At 36.8% G+C, this 21363-nt stretch overlaps 5 gene segments (V, D, J or C); all 5 read right to left on the bottom strand.

Annotated features, from left to right (window-relative positions):
• Positions 1-5187: 5187 nt before the first annotated feature.
• Positions 5188-5621, bottom strand: LOC132861205 (immunoglobulin heavy variable 4-39-like; the record flags this gene model as incomplete). The annotated part of the segment is given in 2 exon segments: positions 5188-5495; positions 5579-5621. Coding segments are annotated over 2 exon segments (351 nt in total), but the record flags the coding sequence as incomplete, so codon positions are not given.
• Positions 5622-6036: 415 nt separating this feature from the next.
• LOC132860729 (immunoglobulin heavy variable 3-33-like) lies at positions 6037-7220 on the bottom strand. The segment is given in 3 exon segments: positions 6037-6104; positions 6777-7094; positions 7175-7220. Coding segments are annotated over 3 exon segments (432 nt in total).
• Positions 7221-7468: 248 nt separating this feature from the next.
• LOC132861244 (Ig heavy chain V region 914-like) lies at positions 7469-8088 on the bottom strand. The segment is given in 2 exon segments: positions 7469-7952; positions 8046-8088. Coding segments are annotated over 2 exon segments (396 nt in total).
• A 753-nt stretch (positions 8089-8841) lies between these two features.
• Positions 8842-9268, bottom strand: LOC132860657 (Ig heavy chain V region PJ14-like; the record flags this gene model as incomplete). The annotated part of the segment is given in 2 exon segments: positions 8842-9131; positions 9226-9268. Coding segments are annotated over 2 exon segments (333 nt in total), but the record flags the coding sequence as incomplete, so codon positions are not given.
• Positions 9269-10780: 1512 nt separating this feature from the next.
• Positions 10781-11290, bottom strand: LOC132860728 (immunoglobulin heavy variable 1-69-2-like). The segment is given in 2 exon segments: positions 10781-11151; positions 11239-11290. Coding segments are annotated over 2 exon segments (423 nt in total).
• Between the last annotated feature and the right edge of the window lie 10073 nt (positions 11291-21363).

Below are 21363 nucleotides of genomic sequence, written 5' to 3'. Positions count from 1 at the left end.
CCTTAATGAGCAAGTCTGTGGCAACAAGTCAAGAACATTTTTTTAAGATGATATGAAGAAGAAACCTTGTGTCAGGAAACAGGGGTGTCTTCAAGGATTAAAAGACCCAAATGCAGGGATAACATAAAGGGTATTATTAAGGGAAAAAAATGACAAAGGGCTAGAAACACTAGGAACAGATACAGATTCCTGCTGCTGTAAATGAATACAAACTGCTGCTATGTTGTTGGGCTGAATGTTTCAGCATAAATGGTTCAAACACAGGATTTGGTTTGCATGACACATCCACTAGAGATATAAAAACATCCACAGAGGAAAAGACGAGAGGAGAAAAAGCTTCCTGTAAAACTCCGGGTGTGTTTCATGCTGTCAGCTTCATCACTGCTCTTTACTCATTAGATCTCATGTCCTTTTAGTCCATCACTGTGGATCACTGGAACATCCAGAAGAACATTCTGGCCTTTTCAGAAACTGTCATTGATAATCTGTGTGTCTAATAAAAACTAAATTTAATTAAAGAAATAATTCAGGTCACAAATCATTGCTGATTACTCATTAAACACTGATCCTATAGTCTTTTTCAATTGTTTTCTTTTTTATTTACAAATGACTTTGTGTGACTGTTTTAAAATGCTACCAACGATTAGGACTTCATTCATGAAGTGTTACTGAGATGATTTATTAGTCACACTGAGAGGATGTCTGTAACATGTCTCATAAGGTTTTTGCAAGAGGAATCCACTATCCACCGTCTGTAGTTTTCAGATTTATTTATACTAGACAAATGTTGACCACATGAAGACTTTTCCCAGGCCAAGACACTTTTTTCAAATGTAATAACAAATAAACTTTAAACTTAAATTTGCTTTAATGACTGTGAGTTAAGTAGCTCTCTGTTATGTATCACTTCCGCATGACTGCTACTGCATGTGCTTGAATATACAAAATTTTGAAGATTTTATTTATTACATTTTATTTGTTAAAATAAGCAAACACATAAAGGTCTAAAATCATGAAACATAAAGGTTCATCATTGACATGACCAAATGCAGACTAAAGGGAGATCATCACAGCATGACCTTGGTTTTTGTACAGCTGTACCAGTAATCTGAATGACTGTGGCTCTCGGGCACAGTAATACACAGCTGTGTCCTCAGTCTGAAAGTTTTGCCCCTTTAAAAACACTGTGCTGCTGGAAACGTCTGCAGAGAAACTGATTTTGTTCTTGAGTGAGTCTTTTACAGAAGAGCTGCTGCTACACACATATCCAATATATTCCATAGCCTTGGATGGCGTTTGTCGAATCCAGTATGGACAGTAGCTGGATATTGAAAACCCAGAGAATTTACAGGAGATGGTAAACACCTCTCCAGGTCGAACCACTATATTATCTGACTGAGTAAATTCAACCGAATCCACACCTGTAAAGAGCAACACAGAATCAAATGCTTTGTTTGACGATACAGTCAATGCTCTTTCATATCCATAAGAGATGCACAATGAAATAAAAACAGTTATTTTAGTGAGTGAAAAAACTGCACTTACAGGACACAGCTGTTAGAAACAGCAGGAGACAGATGGAGACTATTCCAGAGTTTGGGAGCTAAATGAGAAAACGCTCTACCGCCTTTAATAGACTTAGATATTCTGGGAACTACCAGAAGTGATGAGTTTTGTGATCTCAGAGAGCATGAAGGATTGTAACGTGTTAGAAGACTAGTTAGATACGTGGGAGCTAAACCGTTAAGAGCCTTGTATGTTAGTAGCAGCAGTTTGTAGTCGATTCTAAACTTAACAGGTTCCTGCAGCTGGAAGGGGATAAAGAGGAAGACCTGAGTGCTGAGTGTGAATAGATGATATTGTTTATAATAAAGGTCTCTGTGGTGCAGCTTCCTGCTGAGGGAATATTTACAGCTCACAAGGACGTGCTTGTTGAAGTAATTTAGTGACACATGTTTTCGTATTCCGTAGGAAACCCTTCCACAATCCCACTAAGCAATGTGTCCTAGTTTGCACGGGTTAGTGTTGAAAACACAAGATCAACTATCAGAGTTGGTCTGACCACGAACTCAGGTGTACTTCCAAGTCCCCTCGGTCTTCTAACAAAGGATCCTCTTCAAGTTCTTTTACCTAATCTATTGTGTGAATCTTTAAATGAAGGAGTCAGACTTTGTCTTTTCAGGGTCCTCACAATGGGAGGCCTTGTTTTTATTAAAAGTAGTGTAATACAGATAAGTGTGTGTAATATATGTAAAGTAAAATTAAAGAAAATTACAAATAAAATCTTCTTCAAATAATCAAACAGTATTAGAATAAGTAAAAGTAATTAAAATGTAAAGATTATAACAAACCAAGAAACACTCTCCAAGTGTAAGCTTGCGTTTGTTCTATGATGCACACAGAGTATAACATGCACTGAGCCTGTCTACAATAGAATGCACACAAAATGTAATTCAAGACAAGCTTTTATACTTTTCCAAGCCTTTCACCAATATTCAATATTTCAATATCAATTCTTATTGACTTTAAAACCAACATTCCTTCCCATTCCTCTTTCCCCAAACCGGTAACCCTGTGGTCAGTGACCAGTTGTATTCTTTAAGGTATACATTCCTTTTAAACAGCACAAGCTTGCAATATCATCTTACTAACTAAGTCCCTCCCTCCCCCACGAGTGTTGGGGTTTCCCTTTACGGATTACTGTCAGCGGTATCCTTCTGAGCACTGAGGGTTGACTTTTTTTTAAGAGAGCCTCCATATAACATACTCAGCACGTCTTATCTTTTAACACAAAAGCAATATTATTGGATACATATTTTGAAAGCAAAGAAAGAAAAAAATATATGAAGAAATAAAGAAAACTTAATCACGTTAATATTCTTGATATTGATCCATTCTTCATTTCTGTCTCGGTACAGAGTCTGATTCTTTTTTCATCCATTGATTTCTTCATTCCTCAAGCTTTATATTCTTTAATTTATTCAACAGTTGTTTTATTTCTTCTGCTGCTTTTTCTATTCTCTTCTTTTTTCTTCTTTTTGTCTTTCTCTCCTAGCTCTAGGTTTTCTGGTATTTGAAGCCTCAATCTCACTTTTGTTTTGTATGGAATAGGAGAGCAGGGTTGTGAAGTTGGATAGCATTGATAAGGTTCATCTAATGAGCATGAAGTTAAACATTCATTTCCTTCATCATCCATTCTACCTACCATTCTAACAACATTGTGTAAGTTTTTGTACAGCTGTCTTATCTATCACAGAGCTCACTGTAAACTAGAGCAGCCAAGAACATTCTCTTTATACACCACTCTATTTGAATAGGGAGTGTCCATGACCACTATGGAGGTGTTCAACCCACAACCACACGCTGATCACTGGATAGATGAGTGGATGATAAGGTACTATGTAAATCTCTACAACAGAATGTTTCTCTATCAGAAAGGGAACCAAATCGAATCATTTTTAGAAGACACCTCACTCATCTAAGGAACACATTAGGAAACCTAAATGTAGGAATGGTTACGTGGTGATGGTTTATTTCACACAGACGGCTTTCTCCTGCTCCTGTATTGAGAAGGAGTAAAACTCAGTGACAGAAAGTAAGGAATAAAACACTTGGGGAGGTTTTGTTACAGAAAAATAATCAACAATGAATCAAAGCTTCAGAGTTTCTGTTATCATCACAACATGAAGTCTTTTATTCATCACCATTTACAATTGTTCTTTTCTTTATTTATTTATAGTTATGTTTAATCTTGAGTTAGGGCCAGAAAAACAAGTTATTTCCTGTTATCGTGTTCATTATTACAGCTAGAAACAGTCCTTCCCTCAACACTTGTCCTGAAACTGAGGAAAAAGTACAACCCTTTCTGTCCTGAAGACTTTCTCATGCTGAAAATAAAGTCACAGCTTTAACCCTGATCTAGCTCTGACACTGGAGACTCCTTCCAACAACACGAAATAAACATTCTCTTTACAGAAATCTTCATCATATCAAACACTGCAGATATTTTATCTTCTAATTAAATGTTCACAAACAATTTATACTTCAACATATTCCTAATTGTTTGAGAAGTTTTTAAATGATGTAGGAAGTGTTTGGAATGTAGGGATTAGTTACTCAGTAAAATGTAGTTATTATTTAATTAAAGACGTGAATTGTGATGAGGTTTTTGTGCAGCACTGCAGCTTGTTGTGTCACTGTGTGGTAGGAATTAACATTAAAAATGAATGAATGAAAAATATTTAAATGATGTAATAAATAATACTAACATTGAATGAAGATTACTAGAGTAAAGTAACTCAAAACTCTGCCTAGTCCCATCTCAAAGAATTAAAATGATTCCTGCTGCTGTAAATGAACACAAACTGCTGCTATGTTGTTGGGCTGAATGTTTCAACATAAATGGTTCAAACACAGGATTTGGTTTGCATGACACACCCACTAGAGATATAAAAACATCCACAGAGGAACAGACGAGAGGAGAAAAAGCTTCCTGTAAAACTCCGGGTGTGTTTCATGCTGTCAGCTTCATCACTGCTCTTTACTCATTAGATCTCATGTCTTTTTAGTCCATCACTGTGGATCACTGGAACATCCAGAAGGACATAAAGTTTTCTGATCACTGATTATCACTGAACAACACAAACGTGTCCAGTCCTTCATGATGTTGTCATTTTTTAGCTAATCCTGGTTTTCCGATGATCTATAAAAATCGATAAAAATCATTTGGTGAGATGATAAAACACTTTGTGTTTCTTTTTTCCTTTTAATTTGTACATTACCAGAAATTCATGATCAAATTATACAATGTTCACATATCACATTTAATTTCATGGGATTCTTATTAATTATTAGATATAGATTGAGGAGTTTTTGGATGGTTTTTGTTCATTCAGGATGAAGAGTTAAAGCCTGAGTGCTGAGTGTGAATGGATGTTGTTCTTTATAATAAATGTCTTTTGCAGACACATTTCATTTCAACTAGTTATAAAAAGAGACTTTTATTCTTAAGTAAACTTTTATTTATTTATTTATATTATTAATGCCATTGTTGGTGTCTATGCTGAAATATTTGTAATATGGGGATTAGTTACTCAGTAAAATGTAGTTGTTATTTAATTAAAGAAGTGAATTGTGATGAGGTTTTTGTGCAGCACTGCAGCTTGTTGTGTCACTGTGTGGATCACGAGCGCAGTAATACACAGCTGTGTCTTCAGTCTGCATGTTCTGTCCTCGTAAGATCACGGAGTTACTGGAAGTGTCTCGAGAGACCACAAACTTGTCTTTAAGTGAATCTTTCTTATAAATACTCCCTTCATAATAAATGGCGTTGATCCATTCTAAAGCTTTTCCTGCAGGTTGCCGAATCCAAGCTGTTCCATAGTGGCTGCTATCAGTGATAGAAGCTCCAGACACTTTACAGGTGATGGTTAAAGTCTCTCCTGGCTTTATAAGCAGTGAGTCTGGCTGGATGAGCTCAGTAGCACAGAACACATCTGTAAAAAGAGAAAAAGAAAAGGTGGACATGTCGAACTGAAAGGATCAGATGAAATAATAAAGCTTCAATCCAAACACTCACAGGGGGCGAGAGCCAGCAGCAGCAGTGGAGCTGAAGCAAACATGTTTGTGTTGAAGGAAGACTAATGAGAAGTGTTTCCTCTCTAGATCAGAACGCTGCTAATATTACAAGAGGAGATGCAGATTTGCATAAACATTACAGAGAGGCTGTGTTGAGTGCAGCTCTGCAGCTGTTAATCACAATCACACCCCGTTTCATCTCCATATCAATTTAATGTGGAAAATAATTCAGCTGTTTGTTATTATTAATAATGATATGAACGTGTTGTGATGTAATTAACGCTTCCTGTGACGGTCAGATTGAAAACTGATCTATTTCCAGTTCCCTTAAATTAATCTGAATCTCCACCATAATCCATGAAAATGATAATAATTAGATAAACGATCCTTTATGTCGTTATCAGTCATGTGTAGGCTGCACTCTAGAGAATTACATTAACACAGAAATGATTCTCATGTCTACAAATTTCCTGGTTTCTGTTTTGAGAAGGTGAATATGAACATGACTGAAGCTGTTAAAGCCAAACCTACAGTACAGAGGTACAGTTAGACTACGGAGTTCACATATCCAACCCATTCCAGAGCTTTCCCTGGTTTCTGTCTGATCCAGTGCATGTTGTACTCAGTCACATCAAAGCCGTGTATCTTACAGAATATCTTCACAGTTAAAGTTGAGATATTCAATTCATGAAGTTACTGCTACAAACCTGAAGATGATTATTTTCTAATAATCAATGGCACTGATTACTATGATCACTTTTCCTCTTATACAGCAGCAGTCTGTGAACGGTGACAATTTATTTATTAATTAAAGAATAACTCTTTTTATGTTTATAGTTACAGTTAATGTTATGGAACTTTTGTGAAAAGTATGTATTTAATAATCACTAATTAAAGTCTGACATTTTTTCTGTAAATGTTATTTATTTCCCTTTTGGTTCCTCTGTAAGAATATGACTATAAGAGACAGTCTCAGTGTTCATTGTGTCACAGAAATACATAGAAATTGTGGAGTATCTAGATCTGACTGAGGATATGAGAATATGTTGTACTTTAAAGAAACCTACAATGTTACAGTATATTTGTTGTGCTGTAGCGCCACCTGCAGATCTTGTGAAAATGCCCCGTATATTGAAAGCACTTTTCTCTTTTATTGCATCTGGGGGAGGATTTTGGACGGTTGATTAACATGTTTGTACCACTGTGGTGTTTAGCACAGTAATAAACAGCAGAATTCTGGGCACTCAAACCAGTCAGCTGCAGATACACCATGTTTTTGGAGTTGTCTCGGGTAATTTCCAAACGTCCCTCAATGTCTTTGGCGTATATTGTTTTACTGGCATCAGACCAGATAACCCCAATCCATTCTAGAGCTTTTCCAGCTTGTTGTCTGATCCAGTTCATGCCATAGCCACCAAAGTTAAACCCAGATCCTTTACAGGAAAGACTCAGAGTTTCTCCAGGTTTTTTCAACACTGAAACAATGGGAATAGACTCAAGACTCTGACACTGAATACCTGATACAGAAAAAAAAAAAACATTAGTGCATTTAAAAATAAATAATAAGATACATTCCGGATTCATCATGAGAACTCACCTATGAGGCTGATTAGTAGCAGGAATAAGGAGAGTGGGATCTTCATGGTGAGTGTTGATGAGACTCGATCGCTCCACTCAGCTCAGCTGCACATAAATACTGCATGGACACACAGTAGTCTGGATTTGCATCATGACGTCATGATAGAAAACATGTGGGAGTCATGATGATGTTACAGAGAGGAACAGCAACTAATCCGTCAACCTACATTATCATAAGTTCTTGTTAGTGATATGATTATTACAGTGTTTATCATGTGCAGTAACATTAAAGAATTTGTATTATGGTTTAAAATCTATATTACAATTATTTAAAAAATGAACTAAATTCAATCTCTTTGTTTTCATTTGTGGATTATTTATTTATTTATTTATTTTACATTTTCTAATAGTTGGATAGATCAGTGTTGTGTCTTGTTATTGTGATCACTGAATGAGGAGTTTTTGTACAGGGACGTTGTTTATTCGTCTCACTGTGCGCAGACGAGCGCAGTAATACACAGCTGTGTCTTCAGTCTGCATGTTCTGTACTCCAATTGTTATTGTGTTAGTAGAAGTGTCTCTGGAGATGCTGAACTTATTTTTCAGTTTGTCACTGTAAGCTGTACCCCCACTAGGAGCAATGTATCCAATCCACTCCAGAGCTTTTCCTGCAGGTTGTCGAATCCAAGCTGTATCATAGCTCGTAACTGAATATGAAACCTTGCACTGGATGGAGAGACTCTGGCCTGGCTGGACTGTCATGGACGCAGGCTGAGTCAGTTCCTCACCATGCACATCTGTGGAGGAAAACACATGGTGATATCTCACACAATATATGCTGCACCTTTATTCTTCATCTAGTAAATGAATGAATTTGATAAAGCACTCACAAGAAGCAGCTGCCAGCAGGAGCAGTAGAGATGTAGAGAACATGGTGTGTGTTGTTTGGACTGGAGTCTTCTCTGTTCTCCAAAGTTTAACACACACCATCACATCATATAAATAGAGTGAGATCCAGCTCTGACACTTGGATTTGTTTATCTGCTGATGATGGGAGGAGAATGTATCTGAAATGTATTTATATCATGAGGAGGAGATTCATCTGATGGAGGATGTGTTGGTTTATAAACTCAACTTTCAACAAGATTTTTTATTTGGGACGTTGTCTTTGGAGTTTTAAACATGTTTTCTCACAATATTTATGCTATAATTGATCTAAACAATTACTGTAACATTTCTAAAAAACACAGATTATTGTAGTTAAATATGAAACAGTTTTGCAGAATCCCAATAATCAAATATCTGTCCGGTGAGTTAAATGAAGCTGGAGAACGATTATAATGTATAAAGTGAGAGAGTTTCTTTACAAAGACTGACATCTAGAGGCACAAAAAGAATTATAATTATAATAATAGCTTAAATTGAGTTACAAAAAGCTTTGGAATAGGTTGGTGTGGTATTAATGATGGATTAACTGTGTATTCACTTTTGTTCAGGACAACAATTTATTTTAATGTTGAGACAAAGATGAAACCTTATGTAGATATCTTTGAACTACAGAAGTGTCTTAGCTCTGCTAGCTCATATATACCAGACCCCTCTGGGGACATGTGTACTGTAGAGAGAGGAAAATGACCAGGGATGTTTTTGTACAGGGCTTCAGTGAGTTTGTAGTGTTGTGTGTCTGGCACAGTAATACACAGCCGTGTCCTCGACCTGAAAGTTTTGTCCTCTTAAATAAACTGTGCTGCTGGATTTGTCCTGGCTGAGACTGATCTTGCTCTTCATCGTGTCTTTGAGATCAGTGCTATCACCGCTACACAGATATCCGAGCCATTCCAGTGCTTTTCCAGCAGGTTGCCGTATCCAGTTAATACAATAACTCGACACCGAGATCTTGCAAGAGATGGAGAACGACTCTCCAGGCTTCACCAGCACAGAGTCTGTCTGAGTGAGCTCCACACCTCCAACACCACCTGTGAATAAGAGCGACAGAACATCATCAAAAGTCATCAATTTTCACGAAACGAGAATTAAATCTAAATTCATTCAGCTGACACGGAGACGTACAGAATGCAGCTGAAAGCAGCAGCAACACTGATAATGACAGCATTGTTGTTGATATAAAAGTGAAGTGAAGTAAAATGCTCAGCTGCTCTCCTCCTCCTCACTACACACTCACACACACTCACACAGACCTCCTTAATGTAAGTGGAGGATTTGCATGAAATGCATCATCATGATCTTGAAGTGTCAGGTTTACTCATTTATACATTAACGTTCTTCCTCTTAGAAGAATTGGTCTTAGAGTGAAATGAACAAAACACTAACGTGTCTCTGTGATTAAATGAACTGAACATTTTCGATCAACAATCTTCCAACAAGAGCATCACACAATAAAGTTGCAGTTGTTGCGTTCAGAAGGTGTTAGTTACATTTCTAGAACAGAGGCTGTGTATGTTGAGACTGGGATGTGTATTTCTGCGTGTATGTGGACTGAAATGTGTGTATTACAGTGTGTATTGGTACTGGGTTGTGTGTATTACAGAGTATACTGCTACTGGGATGTGTGTATTACAGTGTGTTTTAGGACTGGGCTGTCTGTATTACAGTGTGTATTAGGACTGGGCTGTGTGTATTACAGTGTGTATTAGGACTGTGATGTGTGTATTACAGTGTGCATTGGGACTGTGATGTGTGTATTACAGTGTGTATTGGGACTGGGATGTGTGTATTACAGTGTGTATTTGGGATTGTAGTGTGTTTATTACAGTGTGTATTTGGCAGTGATGTGGGGATAAAAACAGACCCAAATGCAGGATAGCTAAAATAAAATGGTTTATTAACTAAAAAACACAAAACAGGGACAAGGACACAGACGATACCACACATGACACGACTAGACACAGGATGACAGATGAGAACAAGGATTCAGCACTGCCATAGACAACGCGGGATGGCTGAATAGACATGACAATTAAACACGTGAGGAACAGGTGTGCAGGTGTGTTTTATACTATGATGTGTGTGTTACAGTGTGAACTGGGACTGGGGTGTGTGTTACAGTATGATGTGTGTATTATAGTGTTTATTGGGATTGTGGTGTATTTATTACAGTGTGAATTGGGATGTTTGTATTACAGTGTGTATTGGGACTGGGACATGTGTATTACATTGTGTAGTTGTGACTGTAATGTTTGTATTACAGTGTGTATTGGGACTGGTGTGTGTGTGTATTTCAGTGTGTATTGGGACTGGTGTGTGTGTGTATTACAGTGTTTATTGGGACTGAGATTTGTGTATTACAGTGTGTACTGGGACTGGGATGAGTGTATTACAGTGTGTATTGGGACTGTGGTGTCTACTACTTTGTTGGTTTGAGGAACAGTCAGAACCACATTCACACAGCATGCTGACAGAGCTGTTATTTCTACCTGTGGCTTTTTTTAAGTGTTTCCAGGAGCAGAGAAAGCTGGATTATGTATATTTTCATTCATGATCATTAGTTTAGGCCACGCCCACTTTAGGGTTATATCCAGGTACACTTATAGATAATTGGAGCAGTAAATAGATACAAACTCTGGTCATCTGTGTTACAATTATAAGTGAAGCCACTTCAGTTAGTTCAGTTACAATGTGTGTCTGGTTTTTGTACAGCTGCTTCCTCAGCTCCAGTCACTGTGGGACGTCGGGCGCAGTAATAAACCGCAGTGTCCTCTGTCCTCAGGGTCTTGGCCTCTAAGTACTGTGTGCTTGCTGAGACGTCTTCTGTTAAAGTGAGCTGGTTCTTCACAGACTCTGCATATATTGGTGCATTATTGCCTGTATCCATCCTGCCAAGCCATTCCAGAGCTTTCCCTGGTTTCTGTCTGATCCAGTGTATGTAGTACTCAGTCATATCAAAGCCGTGAATCTTACAGGAGATCTTCACAGTTTCTCCAGGTCTCTTTACCACAGCAGGAGACTGGTCCAGTCTGATCTCATCACTGCTGACACCTAGCAGATAAAACATAACAAAGATCATCATCAACACAGTCGAGATATTCTGAGGGAAGAAATAAACAGTACAGAAGTCTCAGGTACCTTTGGTTAACATTATAACAAAGATGTAGTACTGAGTGACCTTCAGCCCCATCATCATGCTCTTTGATTCAGTCGTGTGACACAAACTTCGGGTGAGCAAGAGGCTGTTTTTTTTTATAACAGAGTGAATTTGCATAAACACACTTCAGCTGTTAGATTTCATAGTTTCATGAATCCTTCTCGAAAACAAGCAGCTGCTGCCCCCTACAGGTGCAGATACAGAAGATGAAAATGTTCTGGCTGCCAGAAAAATAAATAATTAAATAACAATACATTTTTACATGGACTAGCGGAAATAAAGAAAGTTGGAATTCAGAAATGGAGAAATTTTTATCAGCATGGTTTAAAAGCGAGAAAACACTCAGATACAGTATCAGCAGTAACATAGTAAATCATCTGGTTTAATTAATCAGTTAATTGGGAAATCAATATTAGTCTCAATGATTATTTACAAATGAACATCTACTTCCTCAGTTCTTAGTATGTCAATTCAATTCAATTTATTTGTTTAGCACATTTAACAACGTACAATGTAACCGAACATGACGTTCATTCTGGTATAGGCTGAAACCCTCTAGAGGCTTTATCTGATGAATCCAGCGAGAAAGAGATGAGAAGATTCTAGATCAGGTGTTTTTAAATCCTAATTTGTAATCTCTAGTGAGCAGAAGAGAAAGCTGAAAACTAATATCACAACAGCTAGATGTTGAAACTATTCTTTATTCTTCTTCTTCTTTCTTAATCAAAAGTCTAAAATAATCTGCTTCAAGAAATCAAATCAAGAGTCAATAACGTAACTATCTTCTCTAAATTGCCCCTCGGTGTGAATGAGTGTGTGAATGTGTAACAGAATGTACGCTCAGTGTTCCTGGGATGGACTCTGGAGCCTGCACTCTGACCCAATAAAACACTTCCTAATGATGACCGAGTGACTGAATACATTACCCTGATTATTGTCTGGTGATACTGAATGATTATATGATTAGTTACAGTATATATATCCTTACACCTCTAATTCCAGTAGTTTTGTTCTCTATTAATAAGAGCACAGACATTTGTTCTCTTCTGGACTCCTGAACACATAAAACCTGCAGACGCAGACGGGGAAAATGAGCTGCAGTTTATTTACAGAGTCACTTAAAGAACCGGAATATGAACATGTCTGAATCTGAACTTGGGGTGAGCAAGAGGATGTTTTTGTATTATAACAGGGTGAATTTGCATAAACACACTTCAGCTGTTAGATTTCATAGTTTCATGAATCCTTCTTGAAAACAAGCAGCTGCTGCCCCCTACAGGTGATTTTTAATTCCATGAGTTTGTAGTAGTGATGCTGCAGTAAACATCTACATTTTAGTTTGATCTCTCGTCAGATTCTGTGCTGCTGAACAGACTCTGTGTTTCTAAATTCAGGAAATGAAGCATCGACCTGTAGTGTTCCTGCAGCTGGCATCACAATCAGGAGGAATAAAAGCATGAATAGTACAGTATATAGTCCCAACTAGTCATCACAATCATTGTCCTAGAGCTGATTTACCTCCAGTCAAATACGTAAAGACATCATAATGTAAATGTGATACATAACATGTGGATTATTATTATTATGAATATTAATAACTGCTAGAAGATATTGGAATAATTCAATTCAAGTTTATTTGTATAGCACTTTTTACAATAGACAATGTCTCAAAGCAGCTTTACAGAACATAAACATAGAACAGAAGATAAACATAAGGAGTAGTATAAAGAATTAATATAATAAAAATTAAAAATATATATAGTTCACACTGTGTACTGTATGTATGTATGTATGTATGTATGTATGTATGTATGTATGTATGTATTTATCCCCAATCAGCAAGTCTGAGGTGACTCAGGCAGCAGTGGCAAGTAAAAACTCCTTGAGAAACCTTGAGAGGAACCAGACTCAAAGGGGAACCCATCCTCATATGGGTGACACTAGATGGTGTGATTACAAATATACAGTCAGACAAGTGTTGTATTGGTGTAAGGATCACATGGAGTTGAGATCTCCTCTTAGTATCACAGAGTACAACTCGAGCTGGTAGATCTGTAGATGTCTCAGGATTCTCACAGAGTCGGCCTCATCTCGGTGGAAGTCCAAAAACTTCATCGCATGGAAGACGCTCGGAGCTGGTACAATGTCTGGGTGTCTCGGCATGGGTAGAAAAAGAGAAGAGCAGTGCAGAGGGATTAACATATCTGCTGTTCATAAAAATGTGCAAGTCTAGTGTAATAGTGCACAATATAATGGTATGTGTTATGTGTATGCCTGACTAAAGAGATGAGTTTTTAATCTACATTTAAACTGGGAAAGTGTGTCTGAGCCCCGAACACTATCAGGAAGACTATTCCAGAGTTTGGGAGCTAAATGAGAAAACGCTCTACCGCCTTTAATAGACTTAGATATTCTGGGAACTACCAGAAGTCCTGAGTTTTTTTATCTCAGAGAGCGTGAAGGATTGTAACGTGTTAGAAGACTAGGTAGATACGTGGGAGCTAAACCGTTAAGAGCCTTGTATGGAAGTAGCAGCAGTTTGTAGTCGATTCTAAACTTAACAGGTTCCTGCAGCTGGAAGGGGATAAAGAGGAAGACCTGAGTGCTGAGTGTGAATAGATGATGTTGTTTATAATAAAGGTCTCTGGGGTGCAGCTTCCTGCTGAGGGAATATTTACAGCTCACAAGGACATGCTTGTTGAAGTAATTTAGTGACACATGTTTTCGTATTGTGTAGGAAACCCTTCCACAATCCCACTAAGGAATGGGTCCTAGTTTGCATGGGTTAGTGTTGAAAACACAAGATTAACTATCAGAGTTGGACTGACCATTAACTCAGGTGTCCTTCGAAGTCCCCTCGGTCTTTTAACAAAGGATCCTCTTCAAGTTCTTCTACCTAATCTATTGTGTGAATCTTTAAATGAAGGAGTCAGACTTTGTCTTTTCAGGGTCCTCACAATGGGAGGCCTTGTTTTTATTAAAAGTAGTGTAATACAGATAAGTGTGTGTAATATATGTAAAGTAAAATAAAAGAAAATTACAAATAAAATCTCCTTCAAATAATCAAACAGTATTAGAATAAGTAAAAGTAATTAAAATGTAAAGATTATAACAAACCAAGAAACACTCTCCAAGTGTAAGCTTGCGTTTGTTCTATGATGCACACAGAGTATAACATGCACTGAGTCTGTCTACAATAGAATGCACACACAATGTAATTCAAGACAAGCTTTTATACGTTTCCAAGCCTTTCACCAATATTTAATATTTCAATATCAATTCTTATTGACTTTAAAGCCTACATTCCTTCCCATTCCTCTTTCCCCAAACCGGTAACCCTGTGGTCAGTGACCAGTTGTATTCTTTAAGGTATACATTCCTTTTAAACAGCACAAGCTTGCAATATCATCTTACTAACTAAGTCCCTCCCCCACGAGTGTTGGGGTTTCCCTTTACGGATTACTGTCAGCGGTATCCTTCTGAGCACTGAAGGTTGACTTTTTTTTAAAAGAGAGCCTCCATATAACATACTCAGCACGTCTTATCTTTTAACACACAAGCAATATTATTGGATACATATTTTGAAAGCAAAGAAAGAAAAAATATACAAAGAAATAAAGAAAACTTAATCACTTTAATATTCTTGATATTGATCCATTCTTCATTTCTGTCTCAGTACAGAATCTGATTCTTTTTTTATCCATTGATTTCTTCATTCCTCAAGCTTTGTATTCTTAATTTTATTCAACAGTTGTTTTATTTCTTCTGCTGCTTTTTCTATTCTCTTCTTTTTTCTTCTTTTTGTCTTTCTCTCCTAGCTCTAGGTTTTCTGGTATTTGAAGCCTTAATCTCACTTTTGTTTTGTATGGAATATGAGAGCAGGGTTGTGAAGTTGGATAGCATTGATAAGGTTCATCTAATGAGCATGAAATTAAACATTCATGTCCTTCATCATCCATTCTACCTACCATTCTAACAACATTATGTAAGTTTTTGTACAGCTGTGTTATCTATCACAGAGCTCACTGTAAACTAGAGCAGCCAAGAACATTCTCTTTATACACCACTCTATTTGAATAGGGAGCGTCCATGACCACTATGGAGATGTTCAACCCACAACCACACGCTGCTCACTGGATAGATGAGTGGATGATAAGGTACTATGTAAATCTCTACAACAGAATGTTTCTCTATCAGAAAGGGAACCAAATCGAATCATTTTTAGAAGACACCTCACTCATCTAAGGAACACATTAGGAAACCTAAATGTAGGAATGGTTACGTGGTGATGGTTTATTTCACACAGACGACTTTCTCCTGCTCCTGTATTGAGAAGGAGTAAAGCTCAGTGACAGAAAGTAAGGAATAAAACACTTGGGGAGGTTTTGTTACAGAAAAATAATCAACAATGAATCAAAGCAGAGTTTCTGTTATCATCACAACATGAAGTCTTTTATTCATCACTATTTACAATTTTTCTTTTTTTATTTATTTATAGTTATGTTTAATCTTGTGTTAAGGCCAGAAAAACAAGTTATTTCCTGTTATCGTGTTCATTATTACAGCTAGAAACAGTCCTTCCCTCAACACTTGTCCTGAAACTGAGGAAAAAGTACAAACTTTTCTGTCCTGAAGACTTTCTCATGCTGAAAATAAAGTCACAGCTTTAACCCTGATCTAGCTCTGACACTGGAGACTCCTTCCAACAACATGAAATAAACATTCTCTTTACAGAAATCTTCATCATATCAAACACTGCAGATATTTTATCTTCTAATTAAATGTTCACAATCAATTTGTACTTCAACGTATTCCTAATTGTTTGAGAAGTTTTTAATGATGTATCAAGTGTTTGGAATGTAGGGATTAGTTACTCAGTAAAATGTAATTATTATTTAATTAAAGAAGTGAATTGTGATGAGGTTTTTGTGCAGCACTGCAGCTTGTTGTGTCACTGTGTGGATAACGAGCGCAGAAATACACAGCTGTGTCTTCAGTCTGCATGTTCTGTCCTCTCAGTGTCACCGTGCTGCTGGAGGCATCTTTAGAAATACTGAACTTGCTTTTTAGAGACTCTTTATTACCTATACTTCCACCTCCCCAAATGTCATTCATCCATTCCAGAGTTTTCCCTGCAGGATGTCGAATCCAAGCTGTGGCGTAGCTGTTATCAGTAACTGAGTAACCGGATACTTTACAGCTGAGGATTAAAGAATATCCAGGCTTTAACATCACTGAGGTGTCCTGAGTGAGCTCTACTGCACATTCCACATCTGAAAAAAGACATGTCACAATTCCAGTCAAAAATCTATGTACAGTAGGTTATAACTGCAGGAATTTACTAGCAGCTCTGAGATCATTAGTGAAGTGAAACTCACAGGATGAAGCTGCCAGCAGCAGCAGAACTGGAAGGAACATCTTATAACTAAAAGCAGTGCTAAACTCTCCAGAGCCCACAGTGACCGTGGCTGATATTTCTCTATATGTAGCTGTAAGGGGAACATTTTACATATTCATTTGCATATTGTTATGCTGGTCTTCTACAGGTGTCAATAATCACAGTGAAAAATGTTCCTTAGTGTTTAAATTAGTTTGTATTTATTTAACACTGAATCTGTAAGTTACATTTAGTATGTAAATGACTTTCATTCTCTGATTTTAAACTGCTTCTATAGTTCTCACTCTGTCTCTGTTTGTAGTATTAGTTAACGCTTCCTAACACTCCTGCTGCTTGGCTTTGAATTTTTCTTGCACTGTGATACACATAAATGCATAAATATAAAAGTGAGTCAAACTGTAGAATTTCTGAAATACACAGAATATTGTTGTTAAATATGAATCACTTTTGCAGAATCCAAAAAATCAATAATCTGTCCAGTGAGTGTGTTTCATGCTGTCAGCTTCATCACTGATCTTTACTTATTAGATCTCATGTCTTTTTAGTCCATCACTGTGGATCACTGGAACATCCAGAAGAACATTCTGGCCTTTTCAGAAACTGTCATTGTTCATCTGTGTGTCTAATAAAAACTAAATTTCATTACAGAAATAATTCAGGTCACAAATCATCACTGATTACTCATTAAACACTGATCCTGTAGTCTTTTTCAATTATGTTTTCTTTTTTAATTAAAAATGATTTTGTGTGACTGTGTTTTAAAATGCTACCAACGATTAGGACTTCATTCATGAAGTGTGACTGAGATGATTTATTAGTCACACTGAGAGGATGTCTGTAACATGTCTCATAAGGTTTTTGCAAGAGGAATCCACTATCCACTGTCTGTAGTTTTCAGAATGACTGCTACTGCATGTGCTTGAATATACAAAATTTTGAAGATTTTATTCATTACATTTTTTCTTGTTAAAATAAGCAACCACATAAAGGTCTAAAATCATGAAACATAAAGGTTCATCATTGACATGACCAAATGCAGACTAAAGGGAGCTCATCACAGCATGACCTTGGTTTTTGTACAGCTGTACCAGTAATCTGAATGACTGTGGCTCTCGGGCACAGTAATACACAGCTGTGTCCTCAGTCTGAAAGTTTTGCCCCTTTAAAAACACTGTGCTGCTGGAAACGTCTGCAGAGAAACTGATTTTGTTCTTGAGTGAGTCTTTTACAAAAGATCTGCTGCTACACACATATCCAATATATTCCATAGCCTTGGATGGCGTTTGTCGAATCCAGTGTGGACAGTAGCTGGATATTGAAAACCCAGAGAATTTACAGGAGATGGTAAACACCTCTCCAGGTCGAACCACTATATTATCTGACTGAGTAAATTCAACCGAATCCACACCTGTAAAGAGCAACACAGAATCAAATGCTTTGTTTTATGATACAGTCAATGCTCTTTCATATCCATAAGAGATGCACAATGAAATAAAAAAGATATTTTAGTGCGTGAAAAAACTGCACTTACTGGACACAGCTGTTAGAAACAGCAGGAGACAGAAGGAGCTTATGGTGATTTGATTAGCACTGGGTACGGCTGCTGATCCAGAATCTCCACAGTTCAGAGAGCTTTTTATTACGTCTCTGTTCCTGACTTGATGAGAAAAAGAGAGAGGAGGGAGGAGACAGAGACTTACATGCAAATTTCTCATATTGTGTTTTAATCGTAAGCATCATCCTCTTTCATTCACATCCTCAGAAGAGGACTGGCAGTCTCTGCTCACTTTGTTCAACAATTTGAAATTTTGCCTAATCCATAGGAAATAGTATACATTTATACAGTCTCCAGATTCTTACTATCAATCGGTATGATTTTCTCCTTCTCTCTATAATATTTATCATTTCCTACAATTATGTAGAAGTGAATCCCACTGGACAAGGAACAATGACTCAGTAGGCTGCAGGACAGTAATCTGGTCATGATCAATCTTAATCATAACTTAACTATAATGTGATGTAGAGTTGTCAGTGTTTATTTTCTTGATTTAAAAAGTATACATTAAAAAAATCTAATTGTAGTTTAAAATTTAGCACTACAATCACATCAAATCAACTGACAGAAAGCTAGCTGATGTCACCTTCTAACACTTCTGAGAAAGCTAGAAGGTGAAACATGGATTTCTCTAGATGTAAAAACCTCCTCATCTCATGAACATCTCTAATCTGTGATTTTAAATCTATAAAATTTGGAACATTGAGAGACGTTCTCATGTAAATCTTTTGTGACGTGAATACACTCTTCATATCAGCATATTCAGTAAGGAGTAAAACACATGTGTGTGTTGTTATAGGACAATAATCAAGGACCAGCAGGTGTGATGTCAGGAATTGTAGATGTGGTGGATGCAGTTGCTGATAATTTATTGTATAAAGTACAAACAAAACCCATGAAATTGTGTAATTCTACACCCTTTGGCTCTACTGTGACATGAAGTTACTGCTTCAAAAATTAATGACACTGATTACTATGATCACTTTTCCTCTTATACAGCAACAGTCTGTGAACGATTCCGATTTATCTATTAATTAAAAAAGAATATGGTGAACTCTTTTTACGTTTATACTAACACTTAATGTTGTAGAACTTTTGTGAAATGTATGTATTCAATAATCATGAATTGAAAGTCGACTATTTTTCCGTCAATTTTATTTATTTCCCTATTTATTGTTCCTTTGTGGGAATTTGTTTATAAGTGACAATCTCAGTGTTCATTGTCTCACAGAAACACACTGAAATTATGGAGTATCGAGATCTGACTGAGGATATGTTGTAATTTAAGGAAACCTAAACTGTTACAGCATATTTGTTAAGCCTTTCCACCACCTGCAGATCTTGTGAAAATGGCCTCTATATTGAATGCACTTTTTTCCTTTACTACATCTTGGGAAAGATTTTGGATGGCACATGAACATGTTTGTACCACTATGATGTCTAGCACAATAAATAAAAAGCAATATCCTGGGCACTCAAACCAGTCAAACCAGAATGAATCTGAAATGTATTTAAATCATGATGAGGAGATTAATCTGATGGAGGAAATGTGAATCATATGTAGAAACAGCCATCAAGAATTATATACAAATTTTACCTTTAAGGATTATTATCTATGACTGAGAAGATTGGGATTATGATAATAGAACAAGTTTTACCTTTCTATAGTCATGGAATAATGCTCTCACACTTTCTCACATATGTTCACACAAATTCTAATTTGTTGATGGGATTAGTATTAGTTAAAAATACAACAGTATATAAAGTTCAGGATTGTGATATTGTTATAATAGTCTTTATGATGTGCAGCAATAAATATTATGGATTTAAATGAACTTAAACAAATAACTAGCTTGAAATTTTCTGTGATCATTCGCAGGATTATTGTTTTTTATTTAGACTCGGATAGATTAGTGTTGTGTCTTGTGTCACACTGAATGAGAGGTTTTTGTACAGGGATGTTATTTATTTGTCTCGCTGTGGCGTAACGAGCGCAGTAATACACAGCTGTGTCTTCAGTCTGCATGTTCTGTCCTGTTAATGTCACTGTGCTGCTGGACGTGTCTCTGGAAACCTGAAACCTGCTTTTCAGTTTCTCACTGTAGTAAGTTTCACCACCAGAACATATCTCTCCGATCCATTCCAGAGTTTTTCCTGCAGGTTGTCGTATCCAGTCTGTACAGTAGCTGCCATCAGTTAATGAATATCCAGACACTTTACAGGTCAGAGTCAGTGACTGACCAGGAGTTAATACTGTGGATCCGGTCTGGATCAGCTCAACACTGTGAACACCTGTTAAAGAAAAGTTATTTTAATGATGTAAAAGCAAAAAGCTTTAAGGAACCAAAACTGTATTACATGTCAAATGTAAAAACTCTTACAGTGTACGGCTGCCAGCAGCAGCAGCAGTAGGGATGTAGAGATCATGGTGTGTGTTGGAGCAGAAGAAGTAAAAGCTCTTGGTCTTTGTAACCAATAAGAAGCTTAAGGCAGGTGTTAATGAGTAAGTTTATACACTATCAGGTGTTTTCAGGTGAAAAAGAAAACTCACAGAAATTATTATTCATCTAGAACAGGAAACTTTATTTCTATTCATTTATCATTCTGTTTAATTTAGAACCTTACATTATAACAGCATTATAAAATACATCTTGTCATGTTACTGAGAAACCTCACAACCACAGGAGGATGTAGTTACATAGATTATAGTGTTTTATTTGTCCAACCTGTGTTTAACAACCCAAATAACTAATCACACATTATGGAAAGAGTGAAAAAGAAGAAAAAATGTAGATATTTGTCTGATAATGACTGATACTGAATGAGTCTCATACAGAATACAGTTTGTGGATTCACGTTTTTTCACTTTATTTGTTGAGCTCTGCTGCCTCCTTCAGTTGTTTCAGTTATTGAACCTCAGACTATGAGAACAGACTGTGTGTTAAACACAACACACTGCTGGAAACATGCTGTATTATTCCTGAATCCACTCATTAAACACTGATTCCAACTGCTGTGTAAAAATCCTGTAAAATGAAGGGATTAATAATGGCTCAGAATGAAGACTCTATCAATAATGTTTTCTTTTTTATTTAAAAATGACTTTGTGTGACTGTTTTAAAATGCTGCAAATGATTCTGACTTCATTCCAGT

This window comes from Tachysurus vachellii, chromosome 18 (assembly GCF_030014155.1).
Source record: "Tachysurus vachellii isolate PV-2020 chromosome 18, HZAU_Pvac_v1, whole genome shotgun sequence".
NCBI classification, from domain to species: Eukaryota; Metazoa; Chordata; class Actinopteri; order Siluriformes; family Bagridae; genus Tachysurus; species Tachysurus vachellii.
Note: the sequence above shows the minus strand (reverse complement) of the source record. Positions and strands in the feature narration are given on the sequence as shown.